We start from the raw sequence: 13,712 nt of genomic DNA on the forward strand, positions 1-13,712 counted from the left end.
ATTTGAGGTCCGCTTTCTAGATAGCAGAAGACAGAAAGCATACTTTCATGGTCAGTAGAAAACCCTAACAAAACACATCCAGAAATTACTTTAGGACTCTGGCATTAACTCATAATACCAGAGTGGCAATTCCTGATCAACAAGAGCTTTCCAGACACAGTAACAAAACTGCAGCTGTGAACTGGAACCAAAATACAAAAACAAAACATGAACGAATGTCCAACTTATCTAGTAGATGTCTGGGAGCAGGAACAAGCACAGAGAGGCTTCTGATAACATTGTTGACCGGCAAGCATCTAACAGAGAAGCCAGGTTATATAGCGACACCCAGATCTAATCAGAACAGGTGAACAGGGAAGATGATGTCACAAGTTCAATTCCACCAGTAGCCACCGGGGGAGCCCAGAATCCAAATTCACAACACACGGCTCAGCGGTCGGTATCACACAGGACAGGATTAGATACACGGCTCAGCAGTCGGTATCACACAGGCCAGGATTAGATACACGGCTCAGCAGTCAGTATCTAATCCTCTCCTATGCACTCCTCTCCCCCCTGCGTGTCTTTCCCCATTGTGGTTTATTATTTTTGTTGTGGGAGATGAGGGAGTCGAGGATTATGCGTTCGGTATGGTTTAAAAAAGATTAATAAAGGACTTTATTCTGGCCGAGTCTTTATTTACAATACAACTATAGGATTAGTAATGGATGGGTGCCTCATAGACGCCTCTCCATTACTAAGCCATGGGCTTGATGTCACCGGACAATATGGAGGTGACATTAACCCCACAAATGTGAACCCCACTTGCTACCGCTACAGGGCAAGTGGAAATTGCCAGGCAAAGCGCCAGAAAAGGCGCATGTAAAAGGCGGCTGAGAGCTGATGTTTGTAGCTTGGGGGGGACAATATCCATGGCCCCTTCCTAGGATATTAATGTCAGCCCGCAGCTGTCTGCATAGTATTTGATGGTTATTAATTATAGGGGGCTCCGCATCTTTTTTTGGGGGGGTGTCCCCCATTTTAATAGCCAGTAAAGGCTAAGTATACAGTTGGGAGCGTGTGAGTGTGAGCACACCCTCCCCCCCATAGATTAGTACACTGCTCTCCTGAAATACTCTGTGCCCCTGTCACCCTGCTCCTTCCACCATACGTCTCTGACCTCCCTAGAGCAGCACAATACCATATGGATCACGTATAATGCCGCTATATATATTTATCACATAATACTCCCATAAAGTCCACACATTATGCCGAGATATTATATATATATATATATATATAATCACACATTATGCCGCCAAGTATTGTGTGATCTATATGACGGTATTATGTGTGAAGTATATGGCGGTATTATGTGTGAAGTATATTGCGGTATTGTGTGCTCTGTATGGCGGTATTGTGTGCTCTGTATGGCGGTATTGTGTGCTCTGTATGGCGGTATTGTGTGCTCTATATGGCGGTATTATGTGTGCTCTATATGGCGGTATTATGTGTGATCTATATGGCGGTATTATGTGAGATCTATATGACGGTATTATGTGTGCTCTATACGGCGGTATTGTGTGCTCTATATGGCAGTATTATGAGTTATCTATATGGAGATATTATGTGTGCTCTATATGGCGGTATTATGTGTGCTCTATATGGCGGTATGCTCTATATGGCGGTATTATGTGTGCTCTATATGGCGGTATTATGTGTGCTCTATATGGCGGTATTATGTGTGCTCTATATGGCGGTATTATGTGTGCTCTATATGGCGGTATTATGTGTGCTCTATATGGCGGTATTATGTGTGCTCTATATGGCGGTATTATGTGTGCTCTATATGGCGGTATTATGTGTGCTCTATATGGCGGTATTATGTGTGCTCTATATGGCGGTATTATGTGAGATCTATATGACGGTATTATGTGTGAAGTATATGGCGGTATTATGTGTGAAGTATATTGCGGTATTGTGTGCTCTGTATTATGTGTGCTCAATATGGCGGTATGCTCTATATGGCGGTATTATGTGTGCAATATATGGCAGCATTATGTGTGCTCTATATGGCGGTATTATGTGTGCTCTATATGGCGGTGTGCTCTATATGGCGGTATGCTCTATATAGCTGTATTATGTGAGATCTATATGGCGTCGTTATGTGAGAAGTATATGGCGGTACTATGTGTGATGTATATGGCGGTATTATGTGTGATGTATATGGCGGTATTATGTGTGATCTATATGGCGATATGTGAGAACACTGGTGGTATTATGTGAGATCTATATGACGGTATTATGTGTGAAGTATATGGCGGTATTGTGTGCTCTATATGGCGGTATTATGTGTGCTCTATATGGCGGTATGCTCTCTATGGTGGTATTATGTGTGCTCTATATGGCGGTATTATGTGTGCTCTATATGGCACTATTATGTGTCCTCTATATGGCGGTATTATGTGAGAACACTATGGCGTCATTATTTGCGATCTATATGATGGTATTATGTGAGAACTATAGGACAGTATTATGTGTGCTCTATACGGCGGTATTGTGTGCTCTATATGGCGGTATTATGTGAGAACACTGGCGGTATTATGTGTGATCTATATGGCGGTATTATGTGAGAAGTATATTGCGGTATTGTGTGCTCTGTATGGCGGTATTGTGTGCTCTGTATGGCGGTATTGTGTGCTCTGTATGGCGGTATTGTGTGCTCTATATGGCGGTATTATGTGTGCTCTATATGGCGGTATTATGTGTGATCTATATGGCGGTATTATGTGAGATCTATATGACGGTATTATGTGTGCTCTATACGGCGGTATTGTGTGCTCTATATGGCAGTATTATGAGTTATCTATATGGAGATATTATGTGTGCTCTATATGGCGGTATTATGTGTGCTCTATATGGCGGTATGCTCTATATGGCGGTATTATGTGTGCTATATATGGCGGTATTATGTGTGCTCTATATGGCGGTATTATGTGTGCTCTATATGGCGGTATTATGTGTGCTCTATATGGCGGTATTATGTGTGCTCTATATGGCGGTATTATGTGTGCTCTATATGGCGGTATTATGTGTTCTCTATATGGCGGTATTATGTGTGCTCTATATGGCGGTATTATGTGTGATCTATATGGCGGTATTATGTGAGATCTATATGACGGTATTATGTGTGAAGTATATGGCGGTATTATGTGTGAAGTATATTGCGGTATTGTGTGCTCTGTATTATGTGTGCTCAATATGGCGGTATGCTCTATATGGCGGTATTATGTGTGCAATATATGGCAGCATTATGTGTGCTCTATATGGCGGTATTATGTGTGCTCTATATGGCGGTATGCTCTATATAGCGGTATTATGTGAGATCTATATGGCGTCGTTATGTGAGAAGTATATGGCGGTACTATGTGTGATGTATATGGCGGTATTATGTGTGATGTATATGGCGGTATTATGTGTGATCTATATGGCGGTATTATGTGAGATCTATATGACGGTATTATGTGTGCTCTATACGGCGGTATTGTGTGCTCTATATGGCAGTATTATGAGTTATCTATATGGAGATATTATGTGTGCTCTATATGGCGGTATTATGTGTGCTCTATATGGCGGTATGCTCTATATGGCGGTATTATGTGTGCTATATATGGCGGTATTATGTGTGCTCTATATGGCGGTATTATGTGTGCTCTATATGGCGGTATTATGTGTGCTCTATATGGCGGTATTATGTGTGCTCTATATGGCGGTATTATGTGTGCTCTATATGGCGGTATTATGTGTTCTCTATATGGCGGTATTATGTGTGCTCTATATGGCGGTATTATGTGTGATCTATATGGCGGTATTATGTGAGATCTATATGACGGTATTATGTGTGAAGTATATGGCGGTATTATGTGTGAAGTATATTGCGGTATTGTGTGCTCTGTATTATGTGTGCTCAATATGGCGGTATGCTCTATATGGCGGTATTATGTGTGCAATATATGGCAGCATTATGTGTGCTCTATATGGCGGTATTATGTGTGCTCTATATGGCGGTATGCTCTATATAGCGGTATTATGTGAGATCTATATGGCGTCGTTATGTGAGAAGTATATGGCGGTACTATGTGTGATGTATATGGCGGTATTATGTGTGATGTATATGGCGGTATTATGTGTGATCTATATGGCGATATGTGAGAACACTGGTGGTATTATGTGAGATCTATATGACGGTATTATGTGTGAAGTATATGGCGGTATTGTGTGCTCTATATGGCGGTATTATGTGTGCTCTATATGGCGGTATGCTCTCTATGGTGGTATTATGTGTGCTCTATATGGCGGTATTATGTGTGCTCTATATGGCACTATTATGTGTCCTCTATATGGCGGTATTATGTGAGAACACTATGGCGTCATTATTTGCAATCTATATGATGGTATTATGTGAGAACTATAGGACAGTATTATGTGTGCTCTATACGGCGGTATTGTGTGCTCTATATGGCGGTATTATGTGAGAACACTGGCGGTATTATGTGTGATCTATATGGCGGTATTATGTGAGAACACTATGGAAGTATTATCTGCAGAAAGGGGACCCAATCTAGGGTGATTCCGGTTGAGCAGCTGCACGCGGGTCTGGGGTAATAGAGGGGGCAGCATGACCTCCAGTTAGGTGCCTTCAGGGGAGGGCTGGTGAGGCAGCTGAAGAGAGGGGTCTCATGTTTATCATTACTATATGGCTACATTTCCTTCCCAGCATCACCCCGGACTGCGCCTGTCACCTCGCTTTCACACATCGCCAGGACAGGATCTGAGGAGGGGAATGGGGTCTTTGCATGCAAAGTCTGGATCAGAACAGGCCATCAATCAGCAGAAATGTTTCCTGGATTTCTGAGGAGACGGTCCATCCATGTGTATAAAAGACAGCGCTCTATGTACAATCCCTGGCTGCTCCGCGCACCAAACAGGGTGCCCCCCATAGACCAGCACACTGCTCTCCTGAAATACTCTGTGCTGCTGTCACCCTGCTCCCTCCACCATATATCTCCCAGAATCCTTGCTGCCTGCCATCCTCGGTGACTGTCTACTTGTCAGTATAACTTTGCAGTCACCAACAAAATGGCTCCGCACTGTGTTCCTGAATCCTCTCATCCCCTAGCAAACACCAGAAGGGGAGGAGAGGAAACATCACACACGTCAGCAGACTCCGCCCATAATTACTGCAGTGCTGTAATGTGAGCTAGTTGTACACTAGGTTTTTGTCAAATTTCATTAGCTGCTCCCCCTAGTGTTTAAAAGTGGAAATGCCAAACCTTTTAAAATTATTTTTCATATTTTACTAAATTAAAAACAAATGATAATATTTTTTAAGAAAATGTAAACATTAATTCTTTACATTTTTTCAATCGCTGGAAAAAAAATGTTTTTGATGGCACCTTCCCTTTAAGTCAGAATAAGACTTTGCTCCTCTTACGTGAAGTAAAAGGAGTCTTGGGTAATACAGCTCACCATCTGTTAAAGAGACTGTATACATTCGGGCAATTGTTTTCCCAAATTGAGCCCTTCTGGTACAGCTTTTCTATCCCAGACATAGTGTTCAGGGATTTCACTGTACAAATACTGATGGGCGGAAGCATCAACTCTCTTTAGCTCAAAATAAGCCTGCAGAGTAGATTCTTTTGAGTCTGAAATAACCATATCCACATTACCATCTTCGAAAAACACTTGCTGCATGTTTTCAAGGTGAACAGCAAGCCTTTTAATGGTATGTGAAGCATCATACATTTTATTTTTTCTGCTTCTCCGCATGCCCTCAGGGGCGCTTATATACCAAGAATCTAGGTACATGGCTGGTTAATTCCAGTTTAATGTATCAGACGTGATATTGGCACAGTCATGTCCTTTGTATACATATTTGATAAGCTATTTAACACTTTTTATTGAAGCACATATCTCAACATTGATTGGCTTCCAATGAAAGTGAACGGTAAAATTACTGGTGTCCCAACTTTTAGCCCTTGGTGTAATTCAGCATTATGGATGTGATCCATAACGCCGGCATGACTGTCGACACGTAATGCCTTTTGATTTTGTTTTATATATTCATTCCTGTGGGATTCAATTTTGACGTAACTGTCAACGATAAATTGTTGCGTCAACTTCCCAGCATTTAAAAGGGGATTGAACTCGTCACGAATGGCAAGCCTGTATGCATAGTACTGCAACAGGGTGATTTTTTTTCTTGTCGATCTTGATCCACTGGTATGGATGGTAGATGAATGTTACCAATTCCTTGATGTTACACACTTAGGGCAATTGGAGTTGTCACATTTATTGTCCATCCACTGTCCCCATATGGGAATAGAAGTGGATATGTCATTGCATCACACTTTCTGTGAAGAAAGCTGATTTGAACAGTTTGGTTTTCACTTTTGAGGTGAACTCTGATGTTCCTATTAAATAGGGGTTCACCCATTGCATTTTGATAAATTATAGCTACTTCATTGCACCTTGGTGCATTGTGGCGCCTCTGGTCATCGTTGTAGTCATTTATAATTGACATTGTTATTTCAAGTGGATTGTGATTTTCTAATCCAGCAATCCTCTCTTCCTCTCTTACAAATTCCCTCATCATTGTGAAGGCTCTTGCGAGTGGGTTAATTGCTTTCATTTTCTCTCCAAGAGATGATAGCCGTGCTGGGAGGCACTTTTTATTTGCTTGACTTCTTGTACTTAATGCTTCTTCACTGTCCAAGATATAAATCTGGGCAAACTTGGGAGTACTACCCACAGCGGGATGCAATGCGGCAGTTCTGTGGTAAATTTGTCCATGAATTTGACAACAGTATGGACCATGCCCAGGAGGTGGCGCTACTTGTGCTCTCATTGATGCCAAAGCAAGCGAGCTATTGTATTGCCTTATATTAGCCATAAAGTTATTGGAGTACTGATGCGCTCCTGTCATCAACTTGACTAATTGATCATCCATACGAATGGGACGTAATTGAATGCGCCCTCTCTTGCAGCAGGAAGCGAATGTTTTGTCCTGCGCCATTTCATCGTTGAAATTTTTAGATTGGCAGAAGTGACATCGAAATGTCAGATTGCCAGCATAGTGCTCTTCAATACGTGTCTCATCAATTTGATTGAGAAGTCCTCTAGCGGCAAATGTAACTTGCCATCGTCGAGAGGCTCTGGCATTTTAAACACGTATTCTATCTTGTTCTCTTTTTTGTGAAGTATGTGTATCACTTTGTGCATTGTGTGTTGCTCGTTGTCGTGCAGCATTAGATGCTCTGTGGTTCAGTTACTTCATTCGTTTCTCTTGCTCTGGCCGCCCTCTGTCGGGCTGCATCAGCAGTTCTTCGGCAATTTCATTCATCTTCTGTTTCATTAAGACGCAGGTTATGAATCCGTATGCGATTGGCTTCTCTACGCGCAGCAGCGCACTCAATTTGATCCATCTTTGCAATGTTGCCTCACACTGTTGCCTCAGTGTTGCAAAAAAGGCTTATGCCTTAACTCGCCACCAGGGAGAGCCTCTCTCCTTAGGTATCCATGGTTACGCCCAGGCAGTTAGCTGCTAGTGGTAGTAACTATGGATCCTAAGTAACTGTTCAGCTGTGGATGACTCATTGTGCACAGACACGTCCAAATTAGGTATATTGATTATTATTTTTATTATTATTATTAAAACTTGTCTTTGTTTCTCTCCATCACACGTACAGGTTGGGTACCCTGCCACTCACAAACACAGAATGCTGCAAAATACTACAAGCGTCTAAAAAAAATGTGACCACAATCTTTGAGAAGGCAAGGTCGGACCAAATAATTAGTGACACTGACAAGGCTCTCGTTGGATACTACCTCACGGCAGTCCTCATTTTAAGACACAGGCGTAGACCATCTGTACCAAAAAAACTAACAGTAAGCTCCTTCCAGTTATTCACAGATATGTCGCTGGGTCATATGTAATGGATTGTCTTTGGTTCATATCCTACAGGTAAAAGAATGGCTGCAAAGGAAGCAGGTACAAGACAACGATGAACGATCATACGCAGCGGTTTACACAAGACGTGATGTAGTTATAATGGACAGTGAGGAGGAGCATGTAAGTGGTAGAAATCCTAGGAGGAACATGGAGAGTATATAGAAGAATCAAATCCATAACCCAATGTTTCACCAACAGCTTTTTAGCACGTATTTCGAGAAGATACGGCCAACACTTGAGAAACCGCAATCAACCACCGTGCAGCAGTTTTTTCTTTCTCTAACTGGCCAGGAAGTTAAAAATCCCACAAAAGACCTGGAGCGCTTCCATAACAAGTAAGTGGAAGGGTCTTATTTTTGAAAATAAGGCAAAGGAGGAAAAAAAAACACTATTGTCTATGTTGCCCATAGAAACCAATCTGAGCACAGTTTTGGCGTCTTAAATTGCTCAGGTAAAGATGTTCTGTGCTTCGTGGCTCCAGGCAACTCATTTTTATTTTCGAATACATGGACACATTTTCAATATAGTCTTAGAGGCCCTATAAAAACAGACAATTGTTCAAGGAGTGTTTGGCAGATCGGCGAGTGCAGCAAAATTGTGGACAATCGGTGGCAGGTTTGTGGTCATGTACATTAGGAACGGTATGTTCATGATTTCTCTACAACCAGAGATCTCCATCTCTGCATGTAAAGGGGCCTTTACCCATACTGACCATTTCTGTCTTCTCAGGTTCAACCTGCCCCTTGTGACATGGAAGATGGCAACGTCTGCGTATGAGCATTGGGCAGATGAGATGTCACAGGACAGTAGATCCTTAACGGATAACTATGTATATTATGGGGACCTTAAGGACCAGATTTTCACCCCAGATTTGGTTGAGGGGATGAAAAAATTGATGAAAATGAAGGAAAACGAGGAAGGAGAAACATCTGGGTAAGAGCACTAACCAAATACCAACTACCTCCCATAGTATCAGATTTGAGCTCAATGGCCTTGCTCATTCCAGTAATTTCCGTGACGTTTCCACCATGCTCATTCAGAATATACACCATATGCTAATGTCAAGACAGAGGCATTCAAATAGGTCAATGATAAAAGTCCTTGAAAACCCCTTCACCTAACCTCATTTTCACTTCACAGAAATGTCACCAAGAGGATGAGGACCAGCGGCGAAGGTCCGAGCAGAGAGTGCCAAAGTGACGAGGGAGAGAGGCAGCGAGGAAAGTGAGGGTCCGCGCCAGTTCTTGTACCAGAGGCTGATGGATAGGTGCCCTGTAGGGATCAATACTTCACCACCATCGATGAAGCTATGTAAACAAGTAAACCTGAAACATGCAAAGTTTCTGCTAAATAAATGGATCGGTATTCAGAAAAGATTAAGAGTAGAAGATGCTGCTGGTAAGTTTAAGGCTTTTTCCCTTTCTTTTCATTTCTAATCTATGTGCAGTAGATGGCACAGTGTTCCAGGCCTGTGCTTACTGAAATCACCATATTTTTCAGATTGTAAGACGCACTTTTGTTTCCCCCATACTGGGGGTAAAATGGGGGTGCGTCTTAAGATTAATTTTTTTAAATTCAGATTATAACGTGGGGTGTTGCGGGGGTGCATGCGGTGGCTTCACGAGTCCATGGGGGGGCTTTGCGGCACTTTCCAGTGGGCGCCGCCATTATCCATATCCCAGCATACATTGCCAAGGGGCAACACTTGCTGTGTCCAGACTTTAACAAAATGGCCGTGGGTCGCAGCCTGCGCATGCACCGCCTCCGCGGCCATTTTCTGCCAGTCTGAACACAAGAGAATGTATATACCATATATACAAGAATATAGACATATATACCAGGATGGGGACATATATATGTTCCCCATCCTGGTATATATGTCCCCCATCCTGGTATTTATGTCTGCTATCCTGGTATATATGTTCTCCATCCTTGTATATATGTCCCCCATCCTGGTATATATGTCTCCCATTCTGATATATATGTCCCCCATCCTGGTATATATCAGAATGGGAGACATATATACCAGGATGGGGGACATATATACAAAGATGGAGAACATATATACCAGGATGGAGAACACATATACCAGGATAGCAGACATATATACCAGGATGGGGGACATATATACAAGGATGGAGAACATATATACCAGGATGGAGAACATATATACCAGGATGGGGGACATATATACAAGGATGGAGAACATATATACCAGGATGGGGACATATGTACTAGGAGAGAGAGCATATATACTAGGATTGTAGACATATATATATACCAGGAGGAAGAATACCAGGATGGGGAACATATATACCAGGATGGAGAACATATATGCCAGGATTGTAGACATATATATATACCAGGAGGAAGAACATGTATACCAGGATGGGGAACATATATACCAGGATGGAGAACATATATACCAGGATGGGGGACATATATATCAGGATGGGGAACATACATACCAGGATTGTAGACATATATACCAGGATGGAGAACATATATACCATGATAGTAGACATATATACAAGGATGGGGGACATATATACCAGAATAGTAGACATATATACCAGGATAGCAGACATATATACCAGGATGGAGAACATATATACCAGGACGGAGGACATATATACCAGGATAGCAGACATATATACAAGGATGGGGGACATATATACCAGGATGGGGGACATATATACCAGGATGGGGAACATATATACCAGGATGGGGGACATATATACCAGGATGGGGGACATATATGCCAGGATAATTTGGGGTGCGTCTTATAAAGCGGATAATACGGTATGTCTGCTGATTATTCTAATTTATTTTTTTTTGTATTTAGAATCTTTCAGGAAATCCCCCAGCAGAAAACAATTGTCAAATTATGTGAAAGGACAGGGATGGAATACAAATATACCAACCATAGTAGAAGTGACGCGTGCTTGGAAGCCACCCATGCAGAGGAAGCCAAACGACTTTCCAGAGGAGATCAAAGCTCTTGTGAGGACTCAGAAATGGAAAGGACTAGTTATAATAGAGGACAGCAGCAAAGGCGGGCATACCGTGAAGACCACCCATGCTTTTAAAAAGGGAGAGGTGGTCTGTGATTATCATGGAAAACTCATGAGCTCTAAAAAAGGGGAAGAATTGGAGAGATCACTGACAGGAATGTCATATATCTACTTTTTTGAACATAAAGGACAAAAATTCTGCATTAATGCCACCAATGTGCCTTGTGATTGCCACCCAGACATGCCGTCCACTTTTGGACGGATGATAAATCATTTGGGGATAGTTGACAATCTCAAGCCAAAGGTTCTGGATTGTGGAGATGGAGAAACCCCAACAATTCTCTTTTTTGCCAAGAGAGATCTGAAGCCAGGGACTAGTGTTGAGCGATACCGTCCGATACTTGAAAGTATTCGTATCGGAAAGTATCGGCCGATACCGGCAAAGTATCGGATCCAATCCGATACCGATACCCGATACCAATACAAGTCAATGGGACTCATGTATCGGACGGTATTCCTGATGGTTCCCAGGGTCTGAAGGAGAGGAAACTCTCCTTCAGGCCCTGGGAACCATATAAATGTGTAAAAGAAAGAATTAAAATAAAAAATATCGCTATACTCACCTGTCCGACGCAGCCGGGACTTCAGCGAGGGAACCGGCAGCGTTGTTTGTTTAAAATTCGCGCTATTACTTGGTTACGTGAATTCCCGGCTTGTGATTGGTCAGGTCGGCCATGTTGCCGGGACGCGGACCAATCACAGCAAGCCGTGACGAAATTACGTCACGGCTTGCTGTGATTGGTCCGCGTCCCGGCAATATGGCCGCCCTGACCAATCACAAGCCGTGACGTCACGGGAGGCTGGACACGCGCTCATTTTAAAATGGGCGCGTGTCCAGCCTCCCGTGACGTCACGGCTTGTGATTGGTTGCGCCGCGGTCAACCAATCACAAGCCGGGAGGCTGGACGCGCTCATTTTAAAATGGGCGCGTGTCCAGCCTCCCGTGACGTCACGGCTTGTGATTGGTTGCGCCGCGGTCAACCAATCACAAGCCGGGAGGCTGGACGCGCTCATTTTAAAATGGGCGCGTGTCCAGCCTCCCGTGACGTCACGGCTTGTGATTGGTTGCGCCGCGGTCAACCAATCACAAGCCGGGAGGCTGGACGCGCTCATTTTAAAATGGGCGCGTGTCCAGCCTCCCGTGACGTCACGGCTTGTGATTGGTCAGGGCGGCCATATTGCCGGGACGCGGACCAATCACAGCAAGCTGTGACGTAATTTCGTCACGGCTTGCTGTGATTGGTCCGCGTCCCGGCAACGTGGCCGACCTGACCAATCACAAGCCGGGAATTCACGTAACCAAGTAATAGCGCGAATTTTAAACAAACAACGCTGCCGGTTCCCTCGCTGAAGTCCCGGCTGCGTCGGACAGGTGAGTATAGCGATATTTTTTATTTTAATTCTCTCTTTTACACATTTTAACATTAATGTTGTTGCGATACCCGATACCCGATACCACAAGAGTATCGGAATCCCGGTATCGGAATTCCGATACAGCAAGTATCGGCCGATACCCGATACTTGCAGCATCGGAATGCTCAACACTACCAGGGACAGAACTGTTTTTTGATTAAGGAATCTGAAGAAACGATTTTGGAGAAGGGGGGATTGTCCATGGCTTGACACGTAATATTTTACGTGGGCTCTAGTCATGCATCTGATCCACTGTTCTTTGTGTGTATATGTAGCGCCCCCACTGCCGCAGGGCCGAGGGGTACCCGGTACCGGGCCTCTGAGTCTCTGCTCTGGGGTTGTCACGGCGGCTAGGCCCCGGTCCGTGACCCTGCCGTGGGGCGCACAGGGGATTACTAGGAGTGGATGATGGTAGTGGTGGTGCGGTGCAGTAAATAACGAGGACACCAGGTTGCAGTCTCTTTACCTCTTTACTGAAGATCTCTGAGTCCACAGTCCAGAATACGGTTCACCAGGCTGCGCAAGTCCGGCCGGTCTGATGGCACCTCCAGAGTTCTCTTCACAGGTGGAAATCTGTGCCTTCCTTCTAGCTCTTAGGGGGCTATCGGCCGTCTGCAGAGTTTCCCAGGGCCTCTCGCATTCGAGGTGACTACACACCCGCCCGGGTGGTCGTGGTGGGGGTGAGTCTACGTCCACCAGCAAGGGCTCTTCAATCGCCACGCCGGAATCGGCGCGGTTACCTGCTTCCGACGCATCTCCGGGGCCGGTCTCCTCCGTTGTCGGCTGCGGGATCGATGCCTGGCACGGGTGCGGCTCCTCGCCAGGGGTGGTTGCTCGCTGGCACAGACTCCGGAACTGCCGGCACAGCTCCTCCACTTCCGCCCCGAGGATTTCCTGATTGCAGCCTGGTAAGGACTCCGTCGGCTCCCATTGGCAGAACCTGGCACGGGTCTTCTCTCCCTCTCCGGGGTGACTTCCGCGCTCCATGCCGCCAATCGGATTCTGCCTCGTGGCCTCCAGAAGTTCTTGCCCCTCCCCGTCCGGAGGGCGGCCTTTCTCTCCTCCACCATCCCACACTAGGAGGCGGGCCCTTCTCCTTGATGGGCATATTCTCTGGACATAGTAATATCGGTGAGGGGCGGGCTCCATCTTCACGCCACTCTTCCAAGCTACGCCCACGATGACACGCCCCATGCTCCCTGCGCACCACATAGTGTTATAATGGCGGCGGTTTT

The 13,712-nt window shown here is 44.5% G+C and overlaps 2 protein-coding genes across 2 annotated transcripts in view; both read left to right on the top strand.

Annotated features, from left to right (window-relative positions):
* LOC143766657 (uncharacterized) overlaps window positions 1-13,712 on the top strand; it is a 1,190,188-nt gene that overhangs the window by 173,031 nt on the left and 1,003,445 nt on the right. The window lies entirely within an intron of this gene.
* LOC143767085 (uncharacterized) overlaps window positions 1-13,712 on the top strand; it is a 108,637-nt gene that overhangs the window by 8,382 nt on the left and 86,543 nt on the right. Inside the window, exons 4-7 of the mRNA XM_077255109.1 lie at window positions 7,728-7,926; window positions 8,003-8,110; window positions 8,189-8,325; window positions 8,720-8,923. Coding sequence (XP_077111224.1) covers window positions 7,728-7,926; window positions 8,003-8,110; window positions 8,189-8,325; window positions 8,720-8,923 — 648 coding nt within the window. The remainder of the gene's footprint in view (window positions 1-7,727; window positions 7,927-8,002; window positions 8,111-8,188; window positions 8,326-8,719; window positions 8,924-13,712) is intronic.

This window comes from Ranitomeya variabilis, chromosome 4 (assembly GCF_051348905.1).
Source record: "Ranitomeya variabilis isolate aRanVar5 chromosome 4, aRanVar5.hap1, whole genome shotgun sequence".
Classification (NCBI taxonomy): domain Eukaryota; kingdom Metazoa; phylum Chordata; class Amphibia; order Anura; family Dendrobatidae; genus Ranitomeya; species Ranitomeya variabilis.